The sequence below is a fragment of the Solea senegalensis genome, linkage group LG19 (assembly GCF_019176455.1).
Source record: "Solea senegalensis isolate Sse05_10M linkage group LG19, IFAPA_SoseM_1, whole genome shotgun sequence".
Lineage (NCBI taxonomy): Eukaryota > Metazoa > Chordata > Actinopteri > Pleuronectiformes > Soleidae > Solea > Solea senegalensis.
Window position 1 is genome coordinate 7,679,076 of NC_058038.1, and position 27,008 is coordinate 7,706,083.

General features: G+C 40.3%; 2 protein-coding genes across 4 annotated transcripts in view; both read right to left on the reverse strand.

Moving 5' to 3' along the window:
* lrrc4ba (leucine rich repeat containing 4Ba) overlaps positions 1-5,984 on the reverse strand; it is a 34,611-nt gene extending 28,627 nt beyond the window's left edge. Inside the window, exon 1 of the mRNA XM_044050703.1 lies at positions 5,803-5,984. The gene's annotated coding sequence lies outside the window, so the exon portion shown is untranslated. The remainder of the gene's footprint in view (positions 1-5,802) is intronic.
* A 26-nt stretch (positions 5,985-6,010) lies between these two features.
* med25 (mediator complex subunit 25) lies at positions 6,011-25,410 on the reverse strand. Of its 3 annotated transcripts, none has more exons than XM_044050705.1 (20): positions 25,283-25,410; positions 23,303-23,452; positions 23,172-23,217; positions 22,931-23,055; positions 22,707-22,805; positions 22,030-22,150; positions 21,695-21,848; positions 20,521-20,633; positions 20,318-20,393; positions 19,697-19,956; positions 17,994-18,095; positions 14,691-14,776; positions 14,537-14,594; positions 14,319-14,426; positions 13,582-13,758; positions 9,453-9,563; positions 9,172-9,240; positions 7,603-7,773; positions 7,384-7,504; positions 6,011-6,484 (listed from the first exon to the last, which is right to left on the reverse strand). In XM_044050705.1, exons 2-20 carry the CDS (start codon positions 23,446-23,448, stop codon positions 6,381-6,383), a joined length of 2,247 nt encoding a protein of 748 aa, XP_043906640.1. In that variant the 5' UTR covers positions 23,449-23,452; positions 25,283-25,410; the 3' UTR covers positions 6,011-6,380. The 3 variants fall into 3 exon arrangements, with proteins under 3 accessions (XP_043906640.1, XP_043906639.1, XP_043906641.1); XM_044050704.1 differs by having other exon boundaries at positions 9,453-9,566; XM_044050706.1 differs by lacking the exon at positions 9,172-9,240 and having other exon boundaries at positions 9,453-9,566.
* Between the last annotated feature and the right edge of the window lie 1,598 nt (positions 25,411-27,008).

The window sequence follows — 27,008 nt, forward strand, 5'->3', positions numbered from 1 at the left end:
TCAGCTGCTGCATTTCCTTTCTGATGCTTTTTTATTTCATAACAGACTCTCTCTCACTCACTCACACACACACACGTCCATATGCTCATGTCTCAATAATATGATGATGGTGGTGTTTACAGCTTGTTACAAGGGACATTTACTGCTTATCCGGTTCCCTTGGCAACGCTCAAGAACACACACACACACACACACTCAGAGAGTGTTGAGCCCCACCTGTACAGCACTGGCTCATTGGATTTGTGTCCTGCCTGCCATCGCAGCTCCCGTCATATACACAGCATATGCAGCACGTATGCAGATGTATTGATCGTCACTGCTGTCAGGGAGGGAGGGGAGCGTGCGTGTGTCACACAATTACCATGACATAGAGAACTGGACGTTTTGTTGAAGTTAAGGGGAAAGAGTTTTCTCCCGGGATGAAGCGGTTAAGGTCGGGTTAAGGTTACAGGGTTGAGTTGTCAATCACACCAGCAGGACATTAACATGAGGATGCACTGGAGTGGGTGGGTGGCTGAGTGTGTCCATCACATTGCAGAGGGAACGAGGGAGGGGGCGGCTGGGAGAGCGATGGGTGAGAGTTGGGTCGGTGGGTGGGGGGTTGGGCGGGTGTTCAGATTGGTGATTACTGCCGGATTGATAACATTCTATATTGGGACTCGGAGGATCACTCACTTCCTTGCACCTCAGCCCCAGCACTGCATCACAAGCGTGTGTTCTCACACACGTCTCCCCTCCAGCTTTACTCTCTTTCTCGCACACACGTACAGAGAAGCACGATTCAGATGAGGAACAAGGTAATGACTGACCCCTACATATGTAGTCTGGGTGCAGCAACAGGTTTCTCATGTTAAACATGACACTGTTGCACACACACACACGTACACACAAACACACCACATAGCCTTGGCTGCCCTTTTCCACTTTATGCACAATATGTTGTCGCTCAGTTGACCCCCTCCACTCATCCACGCTCTGCAGTGAAGGGTCTAGCACTGTCCACAGATCGCCTGTCCCAGTCCTCTGTAATTCCAACAACAGCTCTCGCTCACTGCTTTTGCATTGCGTCGCTCCTTCCTCTCGCTCCTCTCTCCCCCCCTCCCCTGCTGCCTTCCTGCCTCCCTCCCTCTCTCTCTCTATTAAATTTCCAGTCACACAACAGTGCAGTGGATATCCCTCCCTCGCTCTAACTCTCACACTCTCTCCACCACCACATCCCTCTCTCCTCCTCTGGCACACATACCTCGGTATAGTCTGTGGAGGTGTTGTACTGGATCTCTCCCTATTGCTCGCCCCTAATATTGACTGTTCTCTGCCTCCTTTACTTTGAACGTCTCAATCTTGCTCACCCGTGATACAAGGCTGTTCTTTTTTAACCTCCAGTTATCACTCTACCACTTGCCTCATTACTGAAAAGAGCCCCCCTCTCTCATTTCCTCCTCTTCCTCCCAACCCACTCTGTTTGCATCTTTGTGCTGCAGTGTCTGCTCAGGCTATGGAGTATAACCTCCCCTCCCTCTCCTCCTCCTCCTCCTCCTCCTCTCTCCGGTGGGTGTGCAGGGCTCGCTCCATCAGGCCAGCCTTTAACTCATTGATTGAGTGGACACCACAGGCCGATAAATGAATAAAGATGGGAGCCACTGTGAGGATTAATGTGCCTCATATGAAGACAGAAAGCTTGTCATCTAGAATTTCTGCCTCTGCCCTGTGGATGAGGCTGCTCGTGTACGCTTTGCCCTGCGATGCTGTGCGTTGTGTTGTGCTGACATATCACTCGAGAGACACACAAGGCGCTCTCTTTGCCCCAGGTCACGCTCAGGTCCCAGAGCCTCGGCCGCAGTTGCCACCCCGGGGTGAAACCTCTGCCATTGACGCACTCTGTGCTGGAATGGCGTGGTGAGAGGAAGTGGGTTCAGATATGCCCAGAACACCTCTCCTGCCATGTCTGCCCACCCCGTTCCTTGCACTCTATCTCAACACTGAACTCTCCACAGCCTCTGAGGCCTTAACAGAGCCCTAATTTGCATCTGATGGTAAAACAGCATGCTACTGACTGCAGAGTTTACAAACTGTGTGATTCTAAACTGAACATTCAGGCGTCATGACTAGCAAAGGTAGACTACAAAGGTAGAACATTTGAAAACTTTGTCTTTGTACACAAGAGAAGAGCAAAGGTTCAGCAACTGAGAAACAAGAAGCTCTCTTAATCTCAAAGTCAACCAGGCTTAAATCTCCACCACTGAGTTTAATGCTCCCCCTTTAGAAACACTCCAGTCTGGCAACAACATCCATTTAGGGCCAATAGTGCCATTCTTCTCCACACTCACCCACACTAAATGGACCTCAACCCAACAGGCCCCTGAAGACAAATCCAGAGTTAGGTGTTACATGCTCCTCCACCACGAGGACCATCACAGCACGTCCACTCCCCGTGTGGCGAGGTTTAATAATAAGATCGTCTCTCCTGGCCCCTCCACTGCCCGCTCCTGTCATCACCTCCTCCAGCAGGGCCTAAAACAAACTCTGCCCCCAGGCCTATAAACCCCATTATGCTGAGCAGCACTTCTGCCACCAGGCTGTATAATCTTCATCTCGCGCCCATAGCCTCCTCTAACTGGCCTTTAAACTGGTCCACTGCCTTTTCTCAGGGCGACAACAGGGACAGACGACCAAAATGTCACACAATCAACACATAGCAGGGGCAATTTATATTCAGGCCACTGTTGCTCTGACCCAAACCACTTTGCAGTAAAGTGCAGTCCAAAAGCTCAGGCTCCCGTCGTATGTAAAGATGTGTTCAGAGACGTAGTGACCAAGGTTAAGTGCACTTAATGCATTTAGTTGCATTTTTAATTCAAATGTTAAAATAAATCTATACGAGACATGTTAAAGGAAATATGCCTTACAGGTGCTTCATTGAGACGTTAAATAAATTTAGCTGTAAGACTGCACGCTTGCATACATGTGATAAATAAATATTGCATAAATGTAAAGATTGTGTATGAGGAGCAGCGGGATTTATTTCTCGTCGGGGGATCCTTCACCAAAACATGTCAGGTCTTGTGCAGGTGGAATAAACATCCATCCATCGATACCGCTTTATGCTCCACATGAGGGTCAGGGAGCCATAGAGACAAACAACCACTCTCTCTCACAGCAGCAGAATGAGTGTCGCTGCAGTGCTTTCCCCTCTACACGTATGATGCCGCCAGGATTTAAGGGCAGGAATTTTCTAAACAATGAAAACTTTCTGTGCAGATATAGAGACAGAGGACGACGTTTACTTTGAAAAGTCTGTTAGATGTTGCTGGTGATTGTCAGATAGTAGCTATGTTAAATCACATGTCAAGAGCTCTGCATTGCTTGCAATTTTTAGGTCCTGGTGTATTTGTTACACTTGACCAAAAGACTTGCGCTCTCTCTGGGCGCACAAGGCCCAGACGGATTCTAATGTCTGTGTCCGATCAACAACTCATTATTTTTCATTTGAATGTTTTAAAATCCTCCTCAGAGTGGTAGCATTTTTATGCCACTCTTTCAGGGACTTTCAGCTCACCCTCAAAGGTCTGAAAAGACCTGACCTGTGTTCATCGACAGATGCTTGGTCGATCTGTTCCTTAAATCGCTTAAAGGTAGTGAAGCATGTTAATGTGGGTGATGACTCTGCACATTGGCCTCATGTTTACACACGGTGCAAACTGAACAGTCCCCACTGTCTTTCAGCCGACGTTCAAAACTGCTGCCCTGTGCCTAAATGCAAACATCAGTCAGAGTCTTCCTGTCTCTGCAGAGGAGCTGGATTCTCATTGGCGGGAAGACAAAGAAGAAAAAAAACACGTTTATCCACACTCTGCCTGAAGCCTCAGCGTCTATTGTCGGAGTTGAACAGAAACCGCTCCACACAGTGAAAGGTGACTGACCATCACAGGGTTTTGCACACATGATACAAGAGTAGAGTGGAGGTTGAGCTCAGTATTACACACTCAACTGCATCTGGAGATGGGGGGAGGGGGTGTACCAGGAGGAGGTGGAGGACATGAGTAGAAGTAGTTTATATAAATGCTTTAGATTCACGTTTTGTATGTTTGATTGTTACTGCGCAATACAAACTCTAAATTACTACATTCAAATAGTTTAGATTTCTTTAACATCACTTACAGCAATAAATCAATGCCACATAAATATTTATTCAATCCAGACTGTTCAGATGGGGTTTTATCACAATTGATTTGAAGTGATTTTAATTGTATGAAAGTTTTACATCAGGGGTGTCAAACATATGGCCCAGGGGCCAGAACCGGCCCGCCAGAGGGTCCAATTGGCCCACAGGATGAATTTGTTAAAATTTTAATCTAAACGTAATGTCAAATGCTCCAGATACCCGTGACTAAATGTTTGTGCCTTTATAGATCCAGTGTGCTGTGTAAATAGTAAATTTAAGCATGATATTGTTGAAATTGCACTTATATTTCTGAAGAAATTTCATGTTTTGTAAAATTTTCCTTCAGAAAAAACAAAAGGGGTACTTTTGTCCTGACTTTTGTCCTGACTGAGAGCTACATTAACACATGATAATGACTCATCTGGTGCTTTTATTACTGAACATGCTGCCATATACGAGGTCACTGTAGAGCTGCAACTAGTGCTATTTCATTACTGATTCATCTACAGATCTTTTTTTCTACGGCAATTATTCAGTTTATTTGTTTATAATTATACGATAAAGAGGAATCGATTTTTATTTTACATATACATATACAAATATATATATATACACACATTTATATATATATATATATATATATATATATATATACATATATATGGTTAGCAATATGAAGCAAAAAGAGAAAGTATAGTTTAACTATTGATGTTTTTTTAAATTATAGTAGTGGATATTTGCCAAATGGCCATGATAGTTTGAGGCCAGTTTTAGCTACAAATGAATTTTATTTAGCTCATCGAATAGACATTTCTTTCCTGTTAATAAAAGAGATACTGAAAAAGCTATGAGCTCAGGAGGCCGTTACTCGCGTGATAGTAAGAAGGGGACATAAAGATGGAGATTGAGAGAGTGAGAGTGAGAAGGGGAAAGATAAAGTGAAGCTGAACCCAGCTATGAGGGCCAGCCACTGATAAAGGGATGGGAGGAATGAACACCAGCCACTGAGGGACTAGTGTCTGTCTGTGTGAGTCAATGTGAAAGCAGGGCTGAGAAAAAGCCCAGAAACAAGAACCCACTGTCATGGTATCTTAGCAACCGTCTCTGTCTCCCAGGTGACAGGGACTGACATCACTTCCTGTTGGTAAGAGTGTGTATACACAGTGTCCAAGTGTGCGTGTATGTGAGGGGACTGCACAAACTGATACGTGAATGTCTCACGAGCACATGTGTGAGGGCTGAACGAAGTTCAGGTGCTTTTTCTCTTTTTCTCTCCCCATGAACGAAGGAGACTTGGCTCTGCAGTTTCTCCACACGTCACCACGCAGCATGGCGTTTTGTTTGGCGTTCTGGGTTTAACTCGCAGGCATGGCATGTGTGTGTGTGTGTGCGAGGGAGCATTTTCAAAAAGGGCACTGTTGGCATATATTGTATGTGGAGTCATGTGCACATGCGGTCAGCCTGACTGTATGATATGCCAGAGGAAACATGGCCAACTGATGCCATCTGGTAGGACTACTTGGCACAAGGGGGCTCTGTTTCCACAACATATTGGAGTAGTTAAAATTAACACTGTGACACTTTCTGGCAGAAAAAGACACAGAACAATCTATTATTGAGTCTATTTCAGTGTTTCTCACCTTAAGAATCCACGCTGCATTCACATACGAGGCGGCAGGACTGTGGAGGGAGACTGTGGCTGGATATCATAATCACAAAACACATAACATTATCACCTTGGTATCATGTCGACAGTCCATTAATCATAAAACACTTCTTCCATTATTTATTTTCCTTTTTAATCTACATTTTTTTTAACAAAAAAAGGGGGGCACAAAAATACAGCAAAAAGGAAAAAAAAAAAACTATATTTACTTAATAAAAAAAGTAAAAATGAAAGCAGCGTTGAGTCTCCAGAAGCGTCAGATAGTTGACCAGTTCCAGTGATTTGGCTCCAACCAGTATGTAGCATGGAGGATTAGCATGATGTCAGGTTTCACCATTAACATGAAAAACTAATGCACATCGTCTGCCCCTAATTAACTTCAGCTGCTCAGTCTCATAAAAAAAAACCACAGAAGATACTACTCATGATGTGTTCCTTAATTATGTCGACCATTCGCGGTAATAAAGCAACAGAGTGGATGTATGTGTCAGAAGTGGCAAATGGCTGCCAAGTGTTCACTGAAAGTCCTGTTTCTCGGTCCTCGACACTCAATCAGATAAGGTCCATGAGGATTTCATCCTCCATGACACTGGAGACTTGAGGCATCCCGGGCTGGGGCACGGCTCCTCTCTGACCTCCAGACATCATCACAGGACCTGCACACGGGGAGAGATGGAAGTGGTGTAAAGAGAAGAAACAAGATTTAGGAGAGGAGGGAGGTTTTTTTTATTTGTATTTTTTACAATTTTAGGAATAAAACTAAAGAGAAAAGGTCAAAGAGATCATTGTTATGACTCAGAGATTAAATGCCATTGCATTGGCTGTTAACTTAATTGTTAAACATTTTAGTTACTTAATTAGAAGGTAATTTAAAATTTGTAGCATGATTTAAAATCTAATGTACATCCTACATTAACATGCCGACTCAAGACTAGGACATTTAAATCAACCAAGACATTATAGATGTCTGTATTACTTTGACTGAAAAACCAAACCTGGGCCAAACTTAGTGAAAAAAGAGTTTGAGAAGATGAAGTATTAATAACCTGTCAAACCACTTAGAGGAGCCAATGACTGACAAGAGGCCCAAGAAAATCAATCTTCACTGTCACTAGTTGTTACTCGTCTTCAGTGCAGTTTGAATGTTACCATAGTCTGGCAACCACAAAGACCACCATAAATCTTCAGTGTCCAATTCTGGAGCTTCAAAATCAATATAATATATATTGTATGTAATAGAACTCCTGCAAACAATTCTTAAATCAATGTAAACCAAACCAATTGACAAATTGAAGCCAACTGGGACTAAACATTTAACTCAAGCAAGTTTTTAAATAAGTAAAATAAAATAAGAGCAATGACAGCACAAAAAGCTCTTTCATATTTAACTTTTGGGTGACTGACTTACCCTAACGCTCAGTGTTTTCATTTCCTTTCAGATTTATCGACCTTATTGCCCTTTAATAAGTGCTTTCTCAGCCATATTCTGCGATTTTACATTGACTTGAATTCATGTTTCACACACCCCTCCACATCTGTGGGGGTTCCTGCTGACCTGCCAACGGCTGCCTCCACTGGCTCTGCATTTGAGGCCCCCCTCCTGGTGCCGAGTGGACCAACTGCGGCCCTAAACCTTGGTGAGACATCATGCCTGGCATGTGAGACACCCCGCCCTGCTGCAAGAACACGGAGACGGAGGTGAGACGTGTTAACTCTGACAAAACTCATTTACCACATAGTCCTTCAGTCACACAATCATTTGTTGAATTCTTACCGGCTGCTGTTGACTGAGGAGAAGACTGCGTAGCTGTGGATTGGCTCCTGGGTTTGAGAGACGGAGTATGGGACCCTGTGGTGGGGCTTGTCCACCCTGTGCAACCTGGTTGGGTGGAGCCCCACTGACCGGAGGCTGTTGGTTTGCTGGTCCTGCTGCTCTCATTGTCATCTGAATGAGTGCCCGACAGTTACATCAACACAAAGTATGGTCAACTTACAGTTCTCTTCAATAATGTTACTTGACATGCCATGTGCTTGTACAGCGTCTTTGAGTGTCTATAAAAGCGCTATATAAATTTGATGTATTATCATCATTATTATTATTATCATTATTATTATTATTATTATTATTATGCTGCCCAAATACAGATTAATACATTCAGTGACGATACAGTGTTTAAGTTTGTTGCTTATGTTTGTAGCACAGAACATTTCCAAACAACTTAATCAACACTGATGCATGTGCAAAATCGTGCACATGACATTAACTTTCCAATCCAAATGTATTAATTTAATTATTTTAAAACATAAGAAAACACTAAGACCAACTTAAAACCAACAGAAACATTAAAATAATAAAAGCGTTGACATAGAGGAGACATGGATTAAAATAGGCAACTCTCATGCCGAGCCAAAAGGCAAGGAATAAAAGTGCGTTTTGAGAATTTGATTTAAAAACAGGCAGTGTGGTCTTTGACCTGTGAATCAACCAAAACCAGCACCAGAATATGTGTATTTAAGACTACTACTTAAATATGAATTTTGGCCACAGATATTCAACTATTTCACATTTAAATTACAGGTATTTGAATACAATTACAAAAAATCTATATGAAAAATGGGTGTTTACCAACTTATGGTTATTTTAGAGACACTAATGTGCACCAGCTTTTAAAAATATCATGTCCTCAGGAGAGATTCATGTCAACCATCATATCGCGACAAGAGCTGTGTGCTCCTGTTTTCAAAAGCCTGTCACCTCACAATCATGACAAACACTTTGAATTCAACAAGATACACAAACCTATGCATGCACATGTTCAGTTCATTGTTTGTGTCAGTGGCATGCTGCAAGAGGAGCGTTTAAGTAAACACATGCCCATAGAAAACGAGCCGTTCGCCCGCTTCATGACTGACACATACACCATTCAGCCAGGACATTAACACAGGTGACTGGTGACTTAATGTAGAGGCTGATTTGTGTATTTTTGACGAGCCATGAAGCGTAGACAATTATCTGAGACTAAAAACCAAGTTTAAATCCACATTACTTATCTTAGATAAATCAAAAACAAAATACAATACTGCATGTTATAATATAACGGAAGTAAAACAATGTTTCTATGTAAATCATCCTTATGTTTAGACACTGCACAAACAACACAGGTATAACACATGTGATCAGTTTGAATGTTATTTTCTGTCCATAAAAGAGACACTTTTTTTTTTGTTCTTCAACTATCACTCAAGACCAAAAGTGAGACTTTGATTATCAAAACTATTTCGGGCCACATGTATAAAAATTATAGTGGCCGCCCTAACGACAAGAGGCTACTGTGTGTCTCACCATGTTGTTCTGCCTCTGCTGCTCCTCCATCATAGAAACCTGACTAACAGGCATGCCCACCACCACAGACTGCACACAGGACAGATCAGAGTGGAAGAGGAGGAGGAAGAGAAGGAAGAGTGGTGAAGAGTGTGTGGGGATCACAGCCGAGGAGAGTGTTAGCAGTCAGACATGCAGAAATCAATGAGCACCAGTCGGGGGAAGTAACAACAGGCAGTGTAAGAGGGGAAACTGATGTGAAAACACAGGCAGACATGCCAGCACTGATATAGTTTACCTACCTGCTGCTGGACGTTGCCATGGGAGACAGGAATGGGACCAGACGGCCTGTTGAGGAAGTTCTGGTTCGGCGGGACCTGACTTGGTTGCATTGGACCTCCTGCACCACCCAGCTGCTGCATAGAAACATGACTTTAAAAACAGCAGGAAGTGCATTTCACATGGAAAACAGGAGAACTAACCACCTTTATTAACCAACTCGGTATGTATCCTCTTCTCAACTACTTCTTTGCCTCACCTCTATACTCATTAACATCTTTAAATGCCCAGCATGAACTCTTTTATTTCCCTGTGTTCAGAACAATATGTGGCTAAAGGTGACTGTGGTTAAACACAGTGCTCAAGCGCATCATGTCAAAGGAAAGGAGATTATCTCGGGTCAGAAGACCTGAACCATACAACCACAGCAAAATTACAGAAAATAAATGAAGCACGGATTCAACAGAGCAGATTTCCTACACAATCATTAATTAACCATGAATGCTTTGGAGTAATGGTGAAAAAGCTAAAATAGCATAAACATACAGACATGATATATTTGTCTGGAGTGCTCCAGAAAAACAACAGACATATTCATACTTCAGTATATAAGACTTGCCCATGACGTCTGCATTTGTCCAGTTGTAGATTGATCTGGTCCACTGTGGTTGTTTTTAAGTGCTTTACAAAAAAAATTGGATTGGACGGGACTGATCCGGCAGACACAGATGAGTGCATGTGCATGATTTCCGATGAGTTGCTGACAAAGTTAATTGTCGGTTACGTCACCACATGGATTTTTCACACTGTGGACCCGAACAACATCCTTTTCTTTTTTTTAATACGGAGTGAGACATATCTCTGCTGGGAGTCACATGTGCAGTGAACAGTGGGAGATGTCAGGTAAACATCAGAGTGGCATGGCTGCTGTAGACTACAGAACACTGGGAACAAATCTTTTTATTAAGGGTTTTAAAACATTTGTTTCTTGTTCATGATTCCTTGGATTACAGAAAAATGGATGCTTTATTTGTTTTATTTTTTTATATAAGCACTGTACCAGTCCTTGGATTAAAATTAAATAAAAAGAATTATTCAAGCATTTTATTATTTTTTTGTAGAGGTATCCTGAACAGCAGCAATGTTTATTCAAATGAATATTTTAGAATCAAGTATTTGTATTGTCTTTATTGTTAGTTAGCACATGCCCAAAACAACCTCAAGTTAAACTGAAAAAGTGGAAGCTAAAGAGCACCATCGAGAAATTGTGTGATTTATTATCCGATTATGGACTAATCCTAATATTCGATAATAGTCGTTAGTCGCAGTCCTATACGCCGCCGACTTCCTCCCCTTGTGAATCTTTGCCTTCGGGCTCAAGCAGGAATGTGGGTACTGAGGCCTCCTGTGCTTTTGCCGTTAGTGTGCTTCCATAGAACACTGTTCGGGTAAGCCCAGGAATGAGGTACTACAAAGATACACACTTAATGCGTTTCACTCAAACTGCTGATGCCTCATTTTAATATTTACATAACTGAGATTTATGTAAATGTAGTTTAGCAAAAGATTCTGTCCACTATCACTTGCAATAAAACAGCTTCAGGTGCATTTCCTTTGTGGACAGCAGGAAGATTTACACAGAGCGCCTCAATATTTTCCATACCCATTTTAAAAGCTGAACCAACAACTCTTTGACCAGCCCTTTTATCAAAATAAATTAATAAATTCTACAAATGTAATCTTGCTATTTCTGCACAAATGCACTGAATCCATAATCTGCAGTCACTGCCAACATATCTGTAGCATGTAATTGATATTTTCTATGTAAAGGACATTAAGAGCTTTGGGTTGAATCTGCATATCGACTTCTTTTGTCCGTGGTTGTGCAAACGAGAAGCAAATTCAAAAATATAGAGCATGATGACGACAAGCCAGTGGAGATTTAATTTCAAGCACCTCCTGCTGAAGTGTTTGCTATTTTGGTTACCGTGGTTTTAAAACGAACTGGCGACTTATGATTAAAGCACTTAATCTTAAGTGTGAAAATGTGTGTACAAATCCATCCACACCCGAAGGTTTAAAAAATAAATAAAATACAAATAAAAGGTAAAGCAAGACAGAGGAACAAAAGTAACTCTGCAAACAAATTCTGGACACATGCCCGTAAACATGCAGACTCTAAAAACATAAATATACTATTTTCACATTGTTTATATAGTCTTGAGGGGGATAAGAAAACACAGAAATCACATACTATATCAGACCATTGACAGCAAAAATGGCAAAAATAATTTAACTGGCAGCAGCGCTCTCAAATTACCTGCAGTGTTTCACTGCTTCTCCTCTGAAGCACAAATTATTAACACCACCACCACACAGCCACGGGTTTGCACAGCTATCCTTTTAAGGACTCTCACTGACCTCCATGTATTTGGACAACGTTACCGAAGCGTTATCTCTTATCTTAACCAAACCACATTTTTACATCTTAGCCCTAAACGTAGCAGGTTCCTCAGAAATGAGCTTGTGTCTGATAGACACCAGGTTTTTCATCTAGTTAAATCCATACAGGACAACCAGGGATGATGTTTCTCACCAACAATAACAGTTGATTGTATTTATCTCTTGCCGTTAACCCATTCATACCTTGGTTTTAAAACCTATATCACCTTTCAAGCAAAACATTCTATTTTGTCTTTCTTCTAACAAACGAAATCACAATCTTATTGTTTTGAACAGAAAAGCCTCAACTCCAAGTCCTACAAGTGAAATATGAATTATGTTTAGATTGCTGTTGTGCTTCTACTATTAGCAATGCAGCACGGAATGTGTGGTTACACAAAAAGGTAGAAAAAAAACAACCTTCTCTACACTTCCATGTCCTCTGCTTTCTCTAAATGTCCTAATTCACTTAAACACAAAGTTACATATGGGGCTAATGCGTTTTTGCGAAGAAATAAAATTAGCAGGGTGAGTAAATAAGTGCTACTGCCGCTGATGAGAGCAGATTGCGACAAGAAAGTTAATTAACTCAACAACGGGCATCTTTTTTAAACTGAGGCATGCTGCTTCTCTGTGACTGGACGCTGCATTGCTTCACAGCGATGCAGAACCCCTCACCACTGGATGCTATAAGCTGGAGTGGAGTAGACAGCTAATCCAGAGGACACTATTTAAAATCTCTGAGGATAAGGATGAGCAGGGAGGGGAAGGGAAATTCCACTGCCATGAGGACGAGGCAGTAGTGTTTTTAACCTGTAATGAACTCTGGCTGGAAGGAGAGGCCACGTCTCTGTACGTCCCTATTATGTCTACACAGGAACAACTGTGACTGAATCGCGTCTCCTATACTATCTTATGTAATGTTAAAATCTGGAATGTGGGGCCATGCCGTGAACATCTCTGACCATATGAAATGTACTTTCTTATTCCAACAAGCCAAATCCTGAGGATTACTACATAACTTGGTAAGTGATTACCAGAATTACTACAGATTTATTATCTGTTGGACACTTGATAATAATCATTTTTGTGATTACGCCACCTTCACAGAACACAGAACATGTGAACATATGTCAAGTGCAAGACCTTCACTTAACATGAAGATAAGTTTCCCTTTATAGCTGAGATTGCCGAGTGCAACTAAAGGATTTTACTTATGTTTTGCTTTTTTTGCATGAGACCACGGTTATAGTCTCAAGAGAAAAAAAGAATATTAGTTGAAGTTGTGTCAGGTTCTTCTTTAAAAAAGAAAATTGTGCTCTGATGTATTACATAAACAATTTCCAAAAAGCAACGGATTCTGTATTTGGAAACAAATGTGACATAAAGAGCATTGGATGTATTATATCGACATACATTTCCCTCTCTTAAGTAGCGATTATGAGGTGGGTGTGCAGTGGTCAGCTAATGTTGCAGTTGCAGCTAATGCTAACCCCATTAGCCTCATCCAGAGTGAGAGACATTAGTAGCTGCTGTGAAGATACTGGGTCTACTAAATGAAATGTCAATAACAATGCACCTTTATGTCTTAAACAATGCACCTCAATTCCCTGGTGCTCCTCTATAATGCCCCCTCATTATCAGTTCCTTTTGTTCTCCACACTCCACATATACAAACCTTGCTCTCCTCCTCCTCCTATCACTACTCACCGCTCTGTGCTGCTGGACCTGTTTGTGGTTGGTGATGACTTGCCGGATTCCATTGACAAATCCACTCTGGTCATTGGGAATGAGGCCCATGAATATTCTCTTCTTGGACGAATAGAGCAGCATCAGCACCCGCACTTCACAGGGAGAAGTGGTGTGGGGGAAGTGGACGCAGCCGGCCTGTGGAGGGGTCACAGAGCAGACTGACCTTGACATGGGACTTTCACATGTTTATGGGATTGGGGTCTGGTTTGGGGACATAACCTACTCCCGAGCCCCTTTTCCCTCAATCAAACATATTGGTTTTATTAATTAAATGCAAATGGTATTAACTTCATTCCTACTGTGCTTTCTCTGGACCGTGAATCAAGTTCAGGCAAAGAGGCAGAGCTCAGCCACGGCTATTTCTCAGTGTTATTACCTTATTAACAATGCACCACACTGACAAAACTCCCCTTCTGGAACTGAATGAAAACTAAACAATTAAAGTTCATTTGTCTGTACTGATGGTAAAGCATGTTTCAAATCCTATCACCAAGCTGAATGTGACAAAATGTATACCCTGGAACCCCCTCTGGAGTCTCTACCACAATACTGCATCACAACTCCGCGTTCGACCCATCTACTGGACAGAAGGGGGAGCTGCACTCATTTGTTGCACATGAATTGATTGAGGCAAACTGAAAGATGTATACACACATTTGAGGTTGCGAGAGAGGTAGCATGCTTTGAAAACTTACAAATCCACTGGTCATGATGCGGTAAAGGCCTTTCAGTGACTCCAAGTCTTTGTTAGTGAAGAGAAACTGAACCATTCGAGAGTTTCTGAAGAGGTGGCCTAAGGTTGTCTACAAATGAACAAGAAAGAGAGGACTTAGTTATGCAGCATTCATAAACAAATGATTGTCAGCACATAATATATTCACACATTAAAACAAGCTCATAAAAAATTACACACCAGTAACTGCTGTGGAATCAGCTGCATGATGAGCTTCTGGGGCCACTGATCTGTATTTCTGTTCAGAAACAGAAATAGCATGGTAATTATTCATCACGTGTTTAAACTAATCCCTCCCCTATAGATCAGTTTCAGTCAACTGACAGTTACTCACAGATTTTCTCCTTGGTTGACGTGCACTTGACATGGTAGAGACCGCGTCAGTTTGGTGGCTGAATCCATTGAGGAGGCTTTAGGCTTCTGCAGAGAGAAGGTGCAGAATGACAAAATACACTCCAAAAGAACGAAGCGGTTCAACTCAAAGCAATATGAATTATAAGCGAAGAAAACTGCAAACCAACAAATCCTCTTTTTTTTATCTAGATTGTAGATTACAATACAGTGCAATTCATGTGTGAAGCTAAAAAATGGACACTTACACCCAGCTTCACCAGAAGCTCTTTAAAATGGGAGGAAGTCAATATAATCAACCGAAAAGGAACTTTATTTCTTTGAAGAACCAAAGACAAATGTACAAACTCATTGTCTGCCGGTCAGAGGAGTGAACCTGTGGAATATTTGCTCTGAAAATGTTAAAACACTAAACAGACTCACACAACTTGATAAGAATAATTTAATCTTGCAATAAATACTATACTGGAGTTAATGGATGTATGTCAGGCTGACAGTAATTGACAAATTCATGTTTCTTTTGTTGCTGAAATAACCAGGTTGTGTGATGATTTGATTTTGTAGGTAAGAGGTTAACAAGTGTTAGCTTCAGCCAATTCCCTTTCAACTTGTAATTTTTAAAGCATTTTATATATTTTTCATGTGATTTTGTATCTGTATTGTTTGTTGAATATGAATAAAAATAAATACAATTTATGAATTCATAAAGTACATATCTTGCACAATTTTTAGTGCTTTAAATTGTAAACTTTAACTGACGTCATAAATAGTTTAAGCACAAGGGCAACCAAAGAGACAAATTATGGATACATTAAATACTATGGTGCTTGGCAAAGAAAAGGAAGTTATAATTGCAAATTCTTCTTCTTCTGATAATTTCCGGCAGGCTGTACGCCGAGAGGTGTAACGCTGCCCTCCACAGTACAATCTCTTCGCATTCTTCTTACAGATGTATGAAAATGTAACAACAAATCCTGCATCTGAGATGCGTCACAGCGTCCAACATTAACATTTTGCCACGTTGAAGAAAAAAAAATGCTTGAAGTTTTTGACACTGCGTATTGGAAAGGTTGAACAGAGAAAAGGTTCATGTACAAGACCCCACCGCAACAAAGTCACAGCAAAAATGTATAACTCTATCATTTTCCTGTGGTCAATATTTTATGTTCTCGCAAGTAATTAAAGGGCAATTAGTGATTCTTAAGATTTCCCTATAAATACATCTTATAACTGCAGAGCTACTGCCAGATTATGGGGTACATTGGTTGGTGCTGGGATCTATTTGTACCCATTGCATTCCTGCCAAGAGTTGTGTTCACTGTTTTACAGGGCTTTTATAAGAAAAGCCTGTTATTTTAAATGTAGAGGTGTGAGGCAAACATAAGCGTGTGTGCAACTTCGCTTCTATTTTCTGGTCTCGAGACCATAGAAGGTTTTTTTTGGTTGATACATTACAATATATGTAGTTTTGCAGGATTAAGAGCTACTCTATAATCTATAATCCCCAAACACTATCACTGATTAAAACATTGTCAATGTGATCTCTCAACTCCTTCAAAAGTGTACAGGATATCAAGGTGCGTCCAACTCCTGGTGACAGCAGTAGATAATGTTACTGTTTACATTGAATCTGGCCATGACATTTAATATTTGCTGAGGAGAGACATGCAGATTATCAATGTTGAAATGTTGAAAATTAAATAAAAAAAAAAAAGGAACAGCCCTCGAAGCATGTCAATGCAACAAACCCACTGGGAAAACTGCCCTGCGCTGTTCAACTATGGAGCATCAATAAGTGATCAATGATCAATCAGTCATGTATGAGTCCAGACGATGGTTGTCCTTGTGCGGTCTATTACAAACGCATTATGCTAAGCCTTCTCTTCAGACACACTTGCTACAGCAACAGTGAAAGACAGCAGTGAAATCAACAGTCCTGTTTCCACAGAACCACCTTAAATTGGTTGCACCATATTTTAGACAGCAAAAGCTCTCCAGAATGAGCAGGTTGAAATTCAGCCAAACAGAATGCACCATATTGATAACACTGTAGTCAGAACAAGCTCCAGCCAAATGAGTTGGCATTCGTGGTTGGCTTTGTGAGAGTTTTTCTATTTAATAAATCCAACAACCACTTCTTTAAATAAATATCCGTGTCTATAATGCAATTCTCTGCAACATTTTAATTAGTCCAAAGAAGAATCAGCAATTAAAACCTGATGAGTTAACTGGAGAGGACACGGCAGTTTAAGAGCAATGTTGCATGCCCCTAATCTTTTCACTCTAGTTGCTTGTGACTGTATATTTACATAGACAATATGTAAGAGTCGCCTGAGCTTCGTGCTCTTAAATACTTTTGACAAACAGAAAAGAGAAGAAGAGAGTACAGTTGACAGAGGAGATTGATCAGTGAGTGTGTCACCAAACACAAACACTTGAAGGACTCATGACTGTCGCATGAAACCCATTAACATCCATTTTCCTGGCTCAGCACTGCAGCTGTAAACTACATTGATCTGACCTTGAGTTTAGCCAATGGACATGTGCAATTAATCACAGTGTATAATAATCAATGACAAAAGGGCAATTAATCCATACCTTTTACTGTGTAGTCATGCTGTCTGTCTACTACATGCACATTTACAGCTGGGACAGAAAGCCAGTAAAGTTAATTAAAAGAATAGTTTTAAGAAATATTCACCTTACTGCCAAGAGTTGAAAGAACACATAAATGCTACACACTTAGATGTGTGGTCACTGTAAACAAAGCAGCTGTTTAGCAGCTGGTTATAGTCTTAAAATGGTGTGAAGGAACAAAATCCAATTTTGTTAATATTAATTAACACATGTCCTCTGGTTTCTTATTTTGTGTTTGCCAACATAGACTTACACAATATATATTAGACAGTATATTTGCAACTGGATGGAATTTCTGTACAAGATAACCAATATTGATTCATAAAAGCCCAATTATTGCATTAATTATTGCATTTGCAGCTTTTTTAAAGCACTAAATGTTGTGTTGACAGCATAACATTAATATGAGAGCTACAGAAGTACTTCTTTTCAGACACACAAACATGGCAAGGCAAGCCATTTCTTCTTATTCATTAATGTGGACTACTTGAAATTCAAATGTCATTACTGTTAGTAAGGACTCTAATTAAATCTATAATGATCAAAAAAGAAAAAGACCTCCTAACATAACATTTATTGCTTTCTTTTCAGCTTTCCTGACATTTCCCCTCAAAAAAGGACTTAAAATCTGATTTTTCTGTGGTTTTACCTCTTGCCACTCCAGAACGCCAGTCCATGCAACTATCTTATTGGCAATGTTTTGCTGCTGTCCAATTGGATTTGCATTGCTTTGAGGTCCAGAAACACCAGGCTGTTGAATACAATGAAGAGGAGGTGGTTACATGTAGTCTACATATGCTGTTTAAGGCAGACAAGTACAGTTTTCAAATCATAGGATGAACACAGATTAAATGAGGTTTCCCGTTGTGTTAATAATACTATACATGTCATTCTGTAGAGCAAACTAAACAAGAACATTATTTAATATTAGAAAGCTAATTTCTGCTACTGGGAGATAAATAATGAACCAATATGAAAACAGTAGCTGTATCACTGTGATGTTGGAGGGAAATTGGGGACATTTTGATCTGATAGTAGCATTAATGTTTAAAATTCACTAGTTTGATATGAGACTTCAGACAATGAATTAGTCTGCAAACTCCCCGCTACGCTGCTGGTGATACAGCAGCAGCACAGATGAGCAAAGTCTTAGTTGTGCGGTTCCAGACAAGAGCAGGGCCACTAACATTTGATCGTTCATTCATTCATTCACGGACTGATTTTTTACACCGGTCTTCAACTGAGTGCTATGAGCAGGTTAAACTCCACAGAATGCCAACATGTTCACAATTAAACACAATGAAATCAATTCAAGACAGGCTTCAACAAAGATTTCAAGATACATGTCTCACACTGTCTATTCGTAAGGACCCACGTAGAAATCACTGACAATTTCAATCTACTTCTGTTACAGCATTTAGTGTGCACAGTCAACAGCTCAGGGGAGTAGATAAGCAATGAGTGCAGCTACATCTGCTAGGATTAAGTAAATGATGGTGATGGTAGCAATTGGTATGAAGACATAATAAACTATTAGGTTACAGATTATTTCTGGTGTCCATTAATAATCAGCACAGCAAGTTTATATGTAGGTGTCTATTTTAATATGTGTTAATATAATTCAACCTTAATCCAACAGAACCTTAATCCAGTTTGGGTTTCCGACAGCAGTCTGTGCTTACGAAATTAACCTTACTGTCTTTTTAGAACAAATTCCAACATTATGCCGTTATTCCTCCACAGTGCCTCAGCAAGTAAACAAAGAGAGAAAGTGGCATAAAAGTGTTTAAAGTTGACATAGCCAGTACTCGGCTAAACGGAGTGACTACAACAGCTTATGGGTATGTGACTGTTATTCCATTATTTGAAACAATCTCACGTTTAAAAAGGAACAAATAGTGTAATACCACCACAAGCATGCATGTCCCGTGTGTTTATCTGAACATATGTCCTTCATTATGGATTACTGTTTTAACTTGCTGATTAAATGTGGCGTCTTTTTCATGGAGGAAACTGAGAACATGGATTTGATATTTTCTTTGAAGTACTGCTGAAATAAGGTTGTGGAAAGAGCACATAGGACAGTTATGTATGCGTTTGTGCATGAACAAAGTGTCATGCTGGGTATAAGTCTTATATATGTATTTTTGGAGAATCTGGTGACCACACACACACACACACACACTCAATGTTTTCAATTGGGATTGTAACTGTTCATTTTCATCTATCATCTATGACTTTGGTGGTGTTACATAACTAAGTGCAGGGCATGATTTTAAAAAAACAATGTGAAATGGCCTTTAGTGTATTGAAATGTATTGGTTTTGCAAATTGATTATTGTCAGAACTTACCATGTTGGGCTGCACTGAAGGCACTGTGGGCTGATTGGCTGTGGTCTGCTGCTGAGGCGGCTGCTGTGGCTGCTGATTGGGTGGAGGCTGTCCTGGGGGTGGGACTGGCTGCTGCTGGTTGGGAGCACCTTGTTGCTGCATCATAGGCTGCGTTGCTGTGGTAACTGTTGATATGCTTGGCTGACTGAGCTTTACTCCAGGGACTGATGGGATATTTGGCTGACTGGCGAATGGGGGACCTTGATTGACCATTCCTGGGACTAGAGGGGGAGTGAGAGAATCCGACAAATATCAGAACAGATGCCACATTTGAAAACAAAACTAATACCAAGAGACACTATGAGCTACTGTGCCCAAAAACAATGCATTCTGGTTGTGCAATTATTTTTGTAATACTTTGAATTTTAACTAATCCAAAGATCCAATTATCAGAATTATCAGAAGTCAATCTAGGTGAGTCCAACATGGGAAAAAAACAACAATACAATAACACAACTTGTTTTGGTCTAAGTTTTGCTGTTAAAAATACAGACACCACCACAGTAAACACAGACACTGCAAATAAAACCTTGGCTAACGTAAACTGTTCACAGATGCCCACAGAGACCAGTGGTAACTCACAGCGATTCTTCTGGACGTTGGCTGCCTCCACGGCCATCTGTGCAGCCACCTGAGCAGCAGTCATGGGGGCCGTATTCTGTGAGCAAGCAGATGAAAAGGAAGACAATACAGGGTAAAACACTGTATCCATAAATACTATTTAAAGCAGGCGGTAAGAATTAGTCTCCAGGTAGCCTTATGCTGTATGGCTTCTTGCACATTACCTGATATGGGTGGGCTGGATTAATGGGTGGAGTGGGCTGTGAAGGTACAATGAGAGGCTGCGATGGGACAGGCAATGACTGAGGGAGGACAGGTTTGAGCGGCCCAGAGGAAACTGGAAACAACAGAAGATGTTTAGATTTTTTTTTTACACAGTTCACAAACGTCAACAACAAAACAATGGTACTCCATTATAGGAGAAGAAGAAAAAATTATCAAGACTCATGAAAAAGTGTAGGAGTAATCAATGAGCATACCTCAAAAATGTTTTATTTAACTAATAACTGTTGAAACGAATACAAAGTTAAGACTGACATTACATGATAAACTGTATAATCTTGACTTGTGTGACATTTTTTATATCAGCAGGATTTAACACATGTGAAATTAGCCTCTAAAATACTCCAACTAAATAATAGGAATTTATTTAAAAATAATCTGGAAAACATAGAAGAGCCTGCAGCCAATAAGTGTTACAGTGATGCAGTGAAAACATGATAAAAGGGCAATTTAGTAGCTTCACTGAGAAACACATACAACAGAATGAGATTAACAACATTAATACTAGCTTTACTTTTGTCATTTTCAGCCTAAAGAACACAGAGAAAAGGATCAGAAAAAGCAGACCCATCAAGGGGATTTGGAGATAAAAAGCTAACCACAATATGGACAATAAAAAAATGTGTTTACTATTATGCATAGTGTTACAGATACAACTGTTCAATGTTTCAAAAATATTCCCTATCATTTTAATTTACATTTGCAGCCCTCTTAAAAGATAACAAATAATCTCACCAGCATCACATAAATTAAAACAAAAAATGTAGCTTGCATCGACTGTCTATTCAAGTTCAATCTGATGTGGACAGACAAACTTCACAACCAGCAGACACACAGCACTGACAACCCAGTGTCTACTTATAATGTTGTGATGTTTTGGTAACCTATTAGCAAGAATTTTAGCTTACATTCAGATTGGACAAAAACAGTTGCAATTTGATGAAACGTTCTTCACCAGCTTGTTACTAATGGAATTAATGTCAAATGTTGGAGAATGGCATAAAGTTGAAGATAATAAATACTGCCAACACTTCCCTTCCAATTAAAAGCAGTCTATTTAAATAACTGGACACAGGACACAAAGGCTGCCTACACAATAAAAGAACAGTTTCTCACCAGGAAGTGAAATGCCTCTGACTAGGACCATGTGAAAGGGGTCCTGACTGTAGTCGGGATGGGGTTCAACTACTCCCCCTACAGATGCCCGTTCAAACAAAGACCTCAGAGCCGGCAGTTTTCGAGGAGCAACCACTGAGAAGTGAATCCCTTTCTACAAAAAAAAAAACAAAAAACAGAAGAGACATTATATTTTATGAAACACAATAATGCTGCTTTTTCTCAAACAGAGTAGATACCATAATATAATAGTTATACTTATAAACTTGAAAAAACACAGTAATGACAGTTTGCTATTCAAGTGCATTACAGAGAAAATATCATTTATAACTCACATCTCTGATGATTTTGACCAAGTTGTCAGCTGTGCAGCCAGTGTAGCTCACACTCTCCACAGCAGGAAGCAGATATGGAGGAGAGTTGCACAACAGAACACACACTTTGTGAGTTTGACCTCTGTCAGTGGCAGAAAAAAGAAAAGTGAGACTGTTAATACTGCTCATGCCCTTAACGTATGTACTGTAGTAACTGTTAACATATACAGTAACTTATTATTTGTGTTGTTTTCTGGAATTTCATGAAATAATTTGGAGGATATTGCGACACATAAACCGAGCGTGGATTTACTGGTCACTTTATTAGGAAAGCATCAGGGGATCTGAGATAAAGATAAAACACACTGGTTTCATCACTCAGTTATAGACTTTGCCATTTGAGAAAAGCTAAAGAGCAGACTACAGATCTGTTCAAATGAGACATGCAACATATCAACATCAAACACTGGTAAAAACCTGTCATTAAGTCATCCCACTGATTCTGTGCTTTGTTAGCAAATGCAGTTGTCAGGTAACAAGGTGTTTACATGATCATGCACACAGGTTTCATTGATTTATTAAGACCAAACAGGACAGATAGCCAGGGTGTAATAAGCTTAATGTTACATGCTTTTCACAGGTGGAACAGTAACATGTCCCCTTCATCAGTGAGCAGTGTGCAACAAAAAATGCCTTACATTTGCTCCCTCATCTTCTTAAAGTCATCAAAGAGCTGCAAGGCCACAGAGAGCCCCTCCGCAATTAGACTACAGCTTTCTGCTCCACCTCCCATGAACCTGTGTAGGACAACAGATTTTAGTATCTAAAAATTCAGATGTACATCTTAAAATTATTTTTAAAAAATCAATATTAAATCAGATATGCATAGCAGTTATAAATTAAATATTTTATATCAGCTTACTGGATGTTGTCTATCCAGGAGACAAACTCAAAGGCAGAGCTGGTTGGTGCATGGCACTGGACATATGACTCAGGAGCACAGTCCACTGTATTGAACACCACAAGACCATATTGTGTCCCTCCATACTGTCCAAAAAAACCACAATAAAGACTATGTTAGCAATATTAACAAAAGCGTTAAATGTGAAAATCTGAAATTACACTGTGAAAATTTGATAAAAAAGTAAGGTGGAAACACTCACATCTCCACCAAAATCTGTTTCTGCTGGGGGGCCTCCATTGAAGCATCTTTTGGGAATAAAATTAGACTTAAACAAAGGCATTCAGACATGACTAAATAAGGTGTGTGACAGTAAAGCCATTGTATCCTTACTCGATAGCTGGAAGTATGTAATTTTTCCTTAGAGATTCAAAGTAGGGTCCAAGGTTTGCCGTCCCTTCGATGACAAACACCACATCAGCCACCTGGTTGTTCCCAGGTTTAGTGGATGGCTCCATTAGTGATGAACCTGCCACCATGGAACTGGACACAGGGATGGGACAGGCTGTTAAATGTGATATCACGACACTGACACATCTATTAATCCTCTCTGTTTCCTAACTGTGAAGAAAAAAGCAGCAGCATTTAAATTTTACACTGTTGATTTATATTGATTACAGGGGCAAAATGCTAGGATAAAGCCAAGTGACCTCCCGATTTAGAGAACATTATACATGATCAATAGTAATAATAAAAATAATACTAATGACAATAACAATGATAACAATAATAATAATAATAATAACAATAATAAAACACTTTATTTATATCACACTTTTCTTAACAAATGTGAAAAAGTGATTAACAGTTCTATCAAGTCTAATAAAATATTACAAGGTGTCTTGCCTCTTAAGGCAAAGAAAGAAAGAAGACCAACAGTTCATACAATGAGAAAGCCAGACTCAAAGATGTGCAGCCATCTGCTTCAGCCAGTTGGAAAATAGGGGACAGACAAGAGGTGGGGGAACAGAAAGGGGAGAGAAAAAAAGAGAGGAGTAACACTGAGACACCAAATCAACAATCGAACAACACATGACAGTCAGTCAGTCAGTCATCATCTACCACTTTATCCTCCACCAGAGGGTCGCGGGGGGTGCTGTGCCAATCTCAGCTACATCGGGCGATAGGCGGGGTACACCCTGGACAGTTCGCCAGTCCATCGCAGGGCCACACACAGATAGAAACAAACAAACATTCACTCTCACACTCACTCCTACGGTCAATTTAGACTGTCCAATTTACCTATTCCCCACATTGCATGTTTTTGGACTGTGGGAGGAAGCCGGAGAACCCGGAGAGAACCCACGCACACACAGGGAGAACATGCAAACTCCATGCAGAAAGGCCCTTGTTCCAACCGGGGCTCGAACCCGGGTCTTCTCGCTGCAAGGCGAGAGTGCTAACCACTACAACACCATGTGGCCCTGAACAACACAACAAGTAAGTTCAAATAAAAATAAATAAAATAGAAGGAAAGGGAAAGAACAAGAGGAAGAGGGAACATGAACCAACAGCAAAAGAACACTTGTCTTCACTACTGCCACATAAAAAAAAGCATAACCGGTGTTGCAATATGACCTCATCTTGTTCCTGCTATATGTAATAGACAGACCTCAGTAATGAGTCACTTACAATATAAAAGCCAAAAGGTTAGTGAGTGATTAATTAAGCCCAGGTCAATAAACTGTTTTCAAAACAAAATCACAACTTGAAACAGGCAATTGGGAGATACAGTACCAGAGAGATACAGAACAGATCACCAAATCTTTGCTCGACACTTTATTTAAGTAATGCATATTGGAAGTAATTGACATATAATATATAATTGTGTGGTAAAGTCCCATCATGTATTGAGCCTATTGGATTGGCAGTGTGTATCTTAAGCATGGCTTTCATCTTTTCTAACAAACAAACAAAATACAATAGCAGACATTGGCAGAAGGAAATTTGCAATTTGATACTTTTTCCGAATCGTTCAGCTCTAAATGAGTTCAAATTGTGTATGGGAATTTGCGTTTGTTTATCTTCAAATCTACTATGCGAGCACTGGGGCTAGCACGCTAACATGCCGTGGCCCGTCCGAGCAGATGAAACAAACGATTCTGCTCTGAATAATTATGTCAGTCGGTTCCCTTATCCTTGAGGAAACACATAAAGGAAACCAAACGAAGCAGCAGCGCTTCCACAAAAGCGAAACTGCACAGAGATGCAACGTTTGCTAGGCAGGTAAACATCAATACGCGACTGACAATAAGGGTAAAAATGAGCTTTCGCTGCTGAGCTACCACTCAGCTAAACATTACAGGGACTGACCTGATGGTGTGCGGCTGCTAGTGAAGTCGCGGAACCTGGGATACAAAACAATAACGAAAAAACAGCTCGGATCGACAAAGACTTAGACTAGCATGAGCATACGCATTTTGTGTTGTAGTTTTGACGGAAGTGACAAAACGACACGCCTACAAAATAAAGGCCATATCCCGTTTCCTTTTCCTTCCCCGTACAGACAGGGACAAGACAAGAGTGCTGCCCCCACCAGGACAGCAGGGAACAGGACAGCAAATCAGTCAGTCAGGATACTGACGAGAATATTTCTTCGGGTGGAAAACGTTTCACAAACTTACACAAACCATAACCTACATACTGAGAAAAAGTAGTCACAGTCTGTCCTCTGTACTTTTTGTGTAATGTTGCTCACAAATGGACAGACAAACAAACCTCATTAGGGGTAAATGTATATCTCATGTTACTGTTGTGGCAATTTTAATACACACACACACATTTGTGCTTCATTCATAGTGAGGACCCTCATAGACATAATGCATTCCCCTAGCCCCTTACCCTAACCTTAACCATCACAACTAAGTGCCTAACCCTGACCCTAACCCCCAAACCCCCAAACCCAGGTCTTAATCCCCCAAAAGCCCTTCAAAGATATGAGGACCAGCCAAAATGTCCTCTCTTTCACATATCGTCCTCACTCTGTATGGTTTATACGTTATACTCACAAAGCCACAAATATAAGAACACACACGTATTTATATGTTTTTATATAACAATCGAAGTTGCTAAAGCTATTAAATGTTGTTTGGATGATATGCAGCGATTGGATTTTTCTGTCTGTTCATCATCATACACTTTCTGTAAGGCACATGGACCCCAGAAGATCATGCTGAAGGGCACAGATCTGACCCATATGCCACAATTTACGTTTCACAGCATTCTCTTGTAAGGGCATGCAGCAATCAAGGAATTAGTCCAAATCACTTAAGCTCATGGTTTTGATGTCCTTAAATATGCAGTTTTAAATGAGATGGCTATTTATTCTTATGTATATCCAGTAAATCTGTTTTAGTTTGGTGGTAGTTTCTTTTTCAAAGATATGCACAAAGTAGATTCCAGCATTGAATAATGCTAGGAGGCATAAGGTCATTACTCAGTATTATCTTGATTTATACATTGAAATGTCTCTGTTACGTGCTCCACCAACAAAATTAGTCACTAGAAAGGTCATCTGTTATCGTATCTGCTTTAAGTCAATCTCATGTCTATCCTGAGGAAGACAGGGCAGAGGGCCAACAGGAAAGGGTAGAACCGGGAAATCTTTTCAGAATCTGACTGACTAAACGTTATTAATACACAATTAATCACTGACTTTTGTTAACCGAAATTAAAAAAACATAATCAGTTTTGCTCGGCTTAAAATACATGATGCTGACGCCTAGAGGAGAGAAAACCATAGAGATGTTCCTGGGAGCATTATTGATGCTGTTACAAGACCTGCTGAATACCCACCAGCGTCTGCTCAGTTTTGACCTTGACTATGTTTCTTGCATAGAAAACAGGACAGTGCATGAAACATCTGCCTATATGGACCAGTATATTCTGCACAACTTGTGGAGACCTCGATTTCCTGGAAATACACATTTAAATGGGTCTATTTGTTCAAAATAATAGTGCAAATATGACTCATGAGAGGAACTGACAGATCCAAGGATGAAATATGACAAACCTTTTACTTTTACTGTACTGTGATATT

What these genes read in the sequence shown, in the direction of transcription:
- med25 (XM_044050704.1), bottom strand. Translation starts at nt 23,448, where the DNA reads ATGGTGGCAGGTTCATCACTAATGGAGCCATCCACTAAACCTGGGAAC. An exon ending in TGGTCAAAATCATCAGAGAT is followed by an intron (nt 21,849 to 22,029) that starts GTGAGTTATAAA and finishes TTTTTTTTGTAG; the next exon opens with AAAGGGATTCACTTCTCAGT. An exon ending in AGGTCCAGCAGCACAGAGCG is followed by an intron (nt 9,567 to 13,581) that starts GTGAGTAGTGAT and finishes GTTTCTATGCAG; the next exon opens with CAGCTGGGTGGTGCAGGAGG.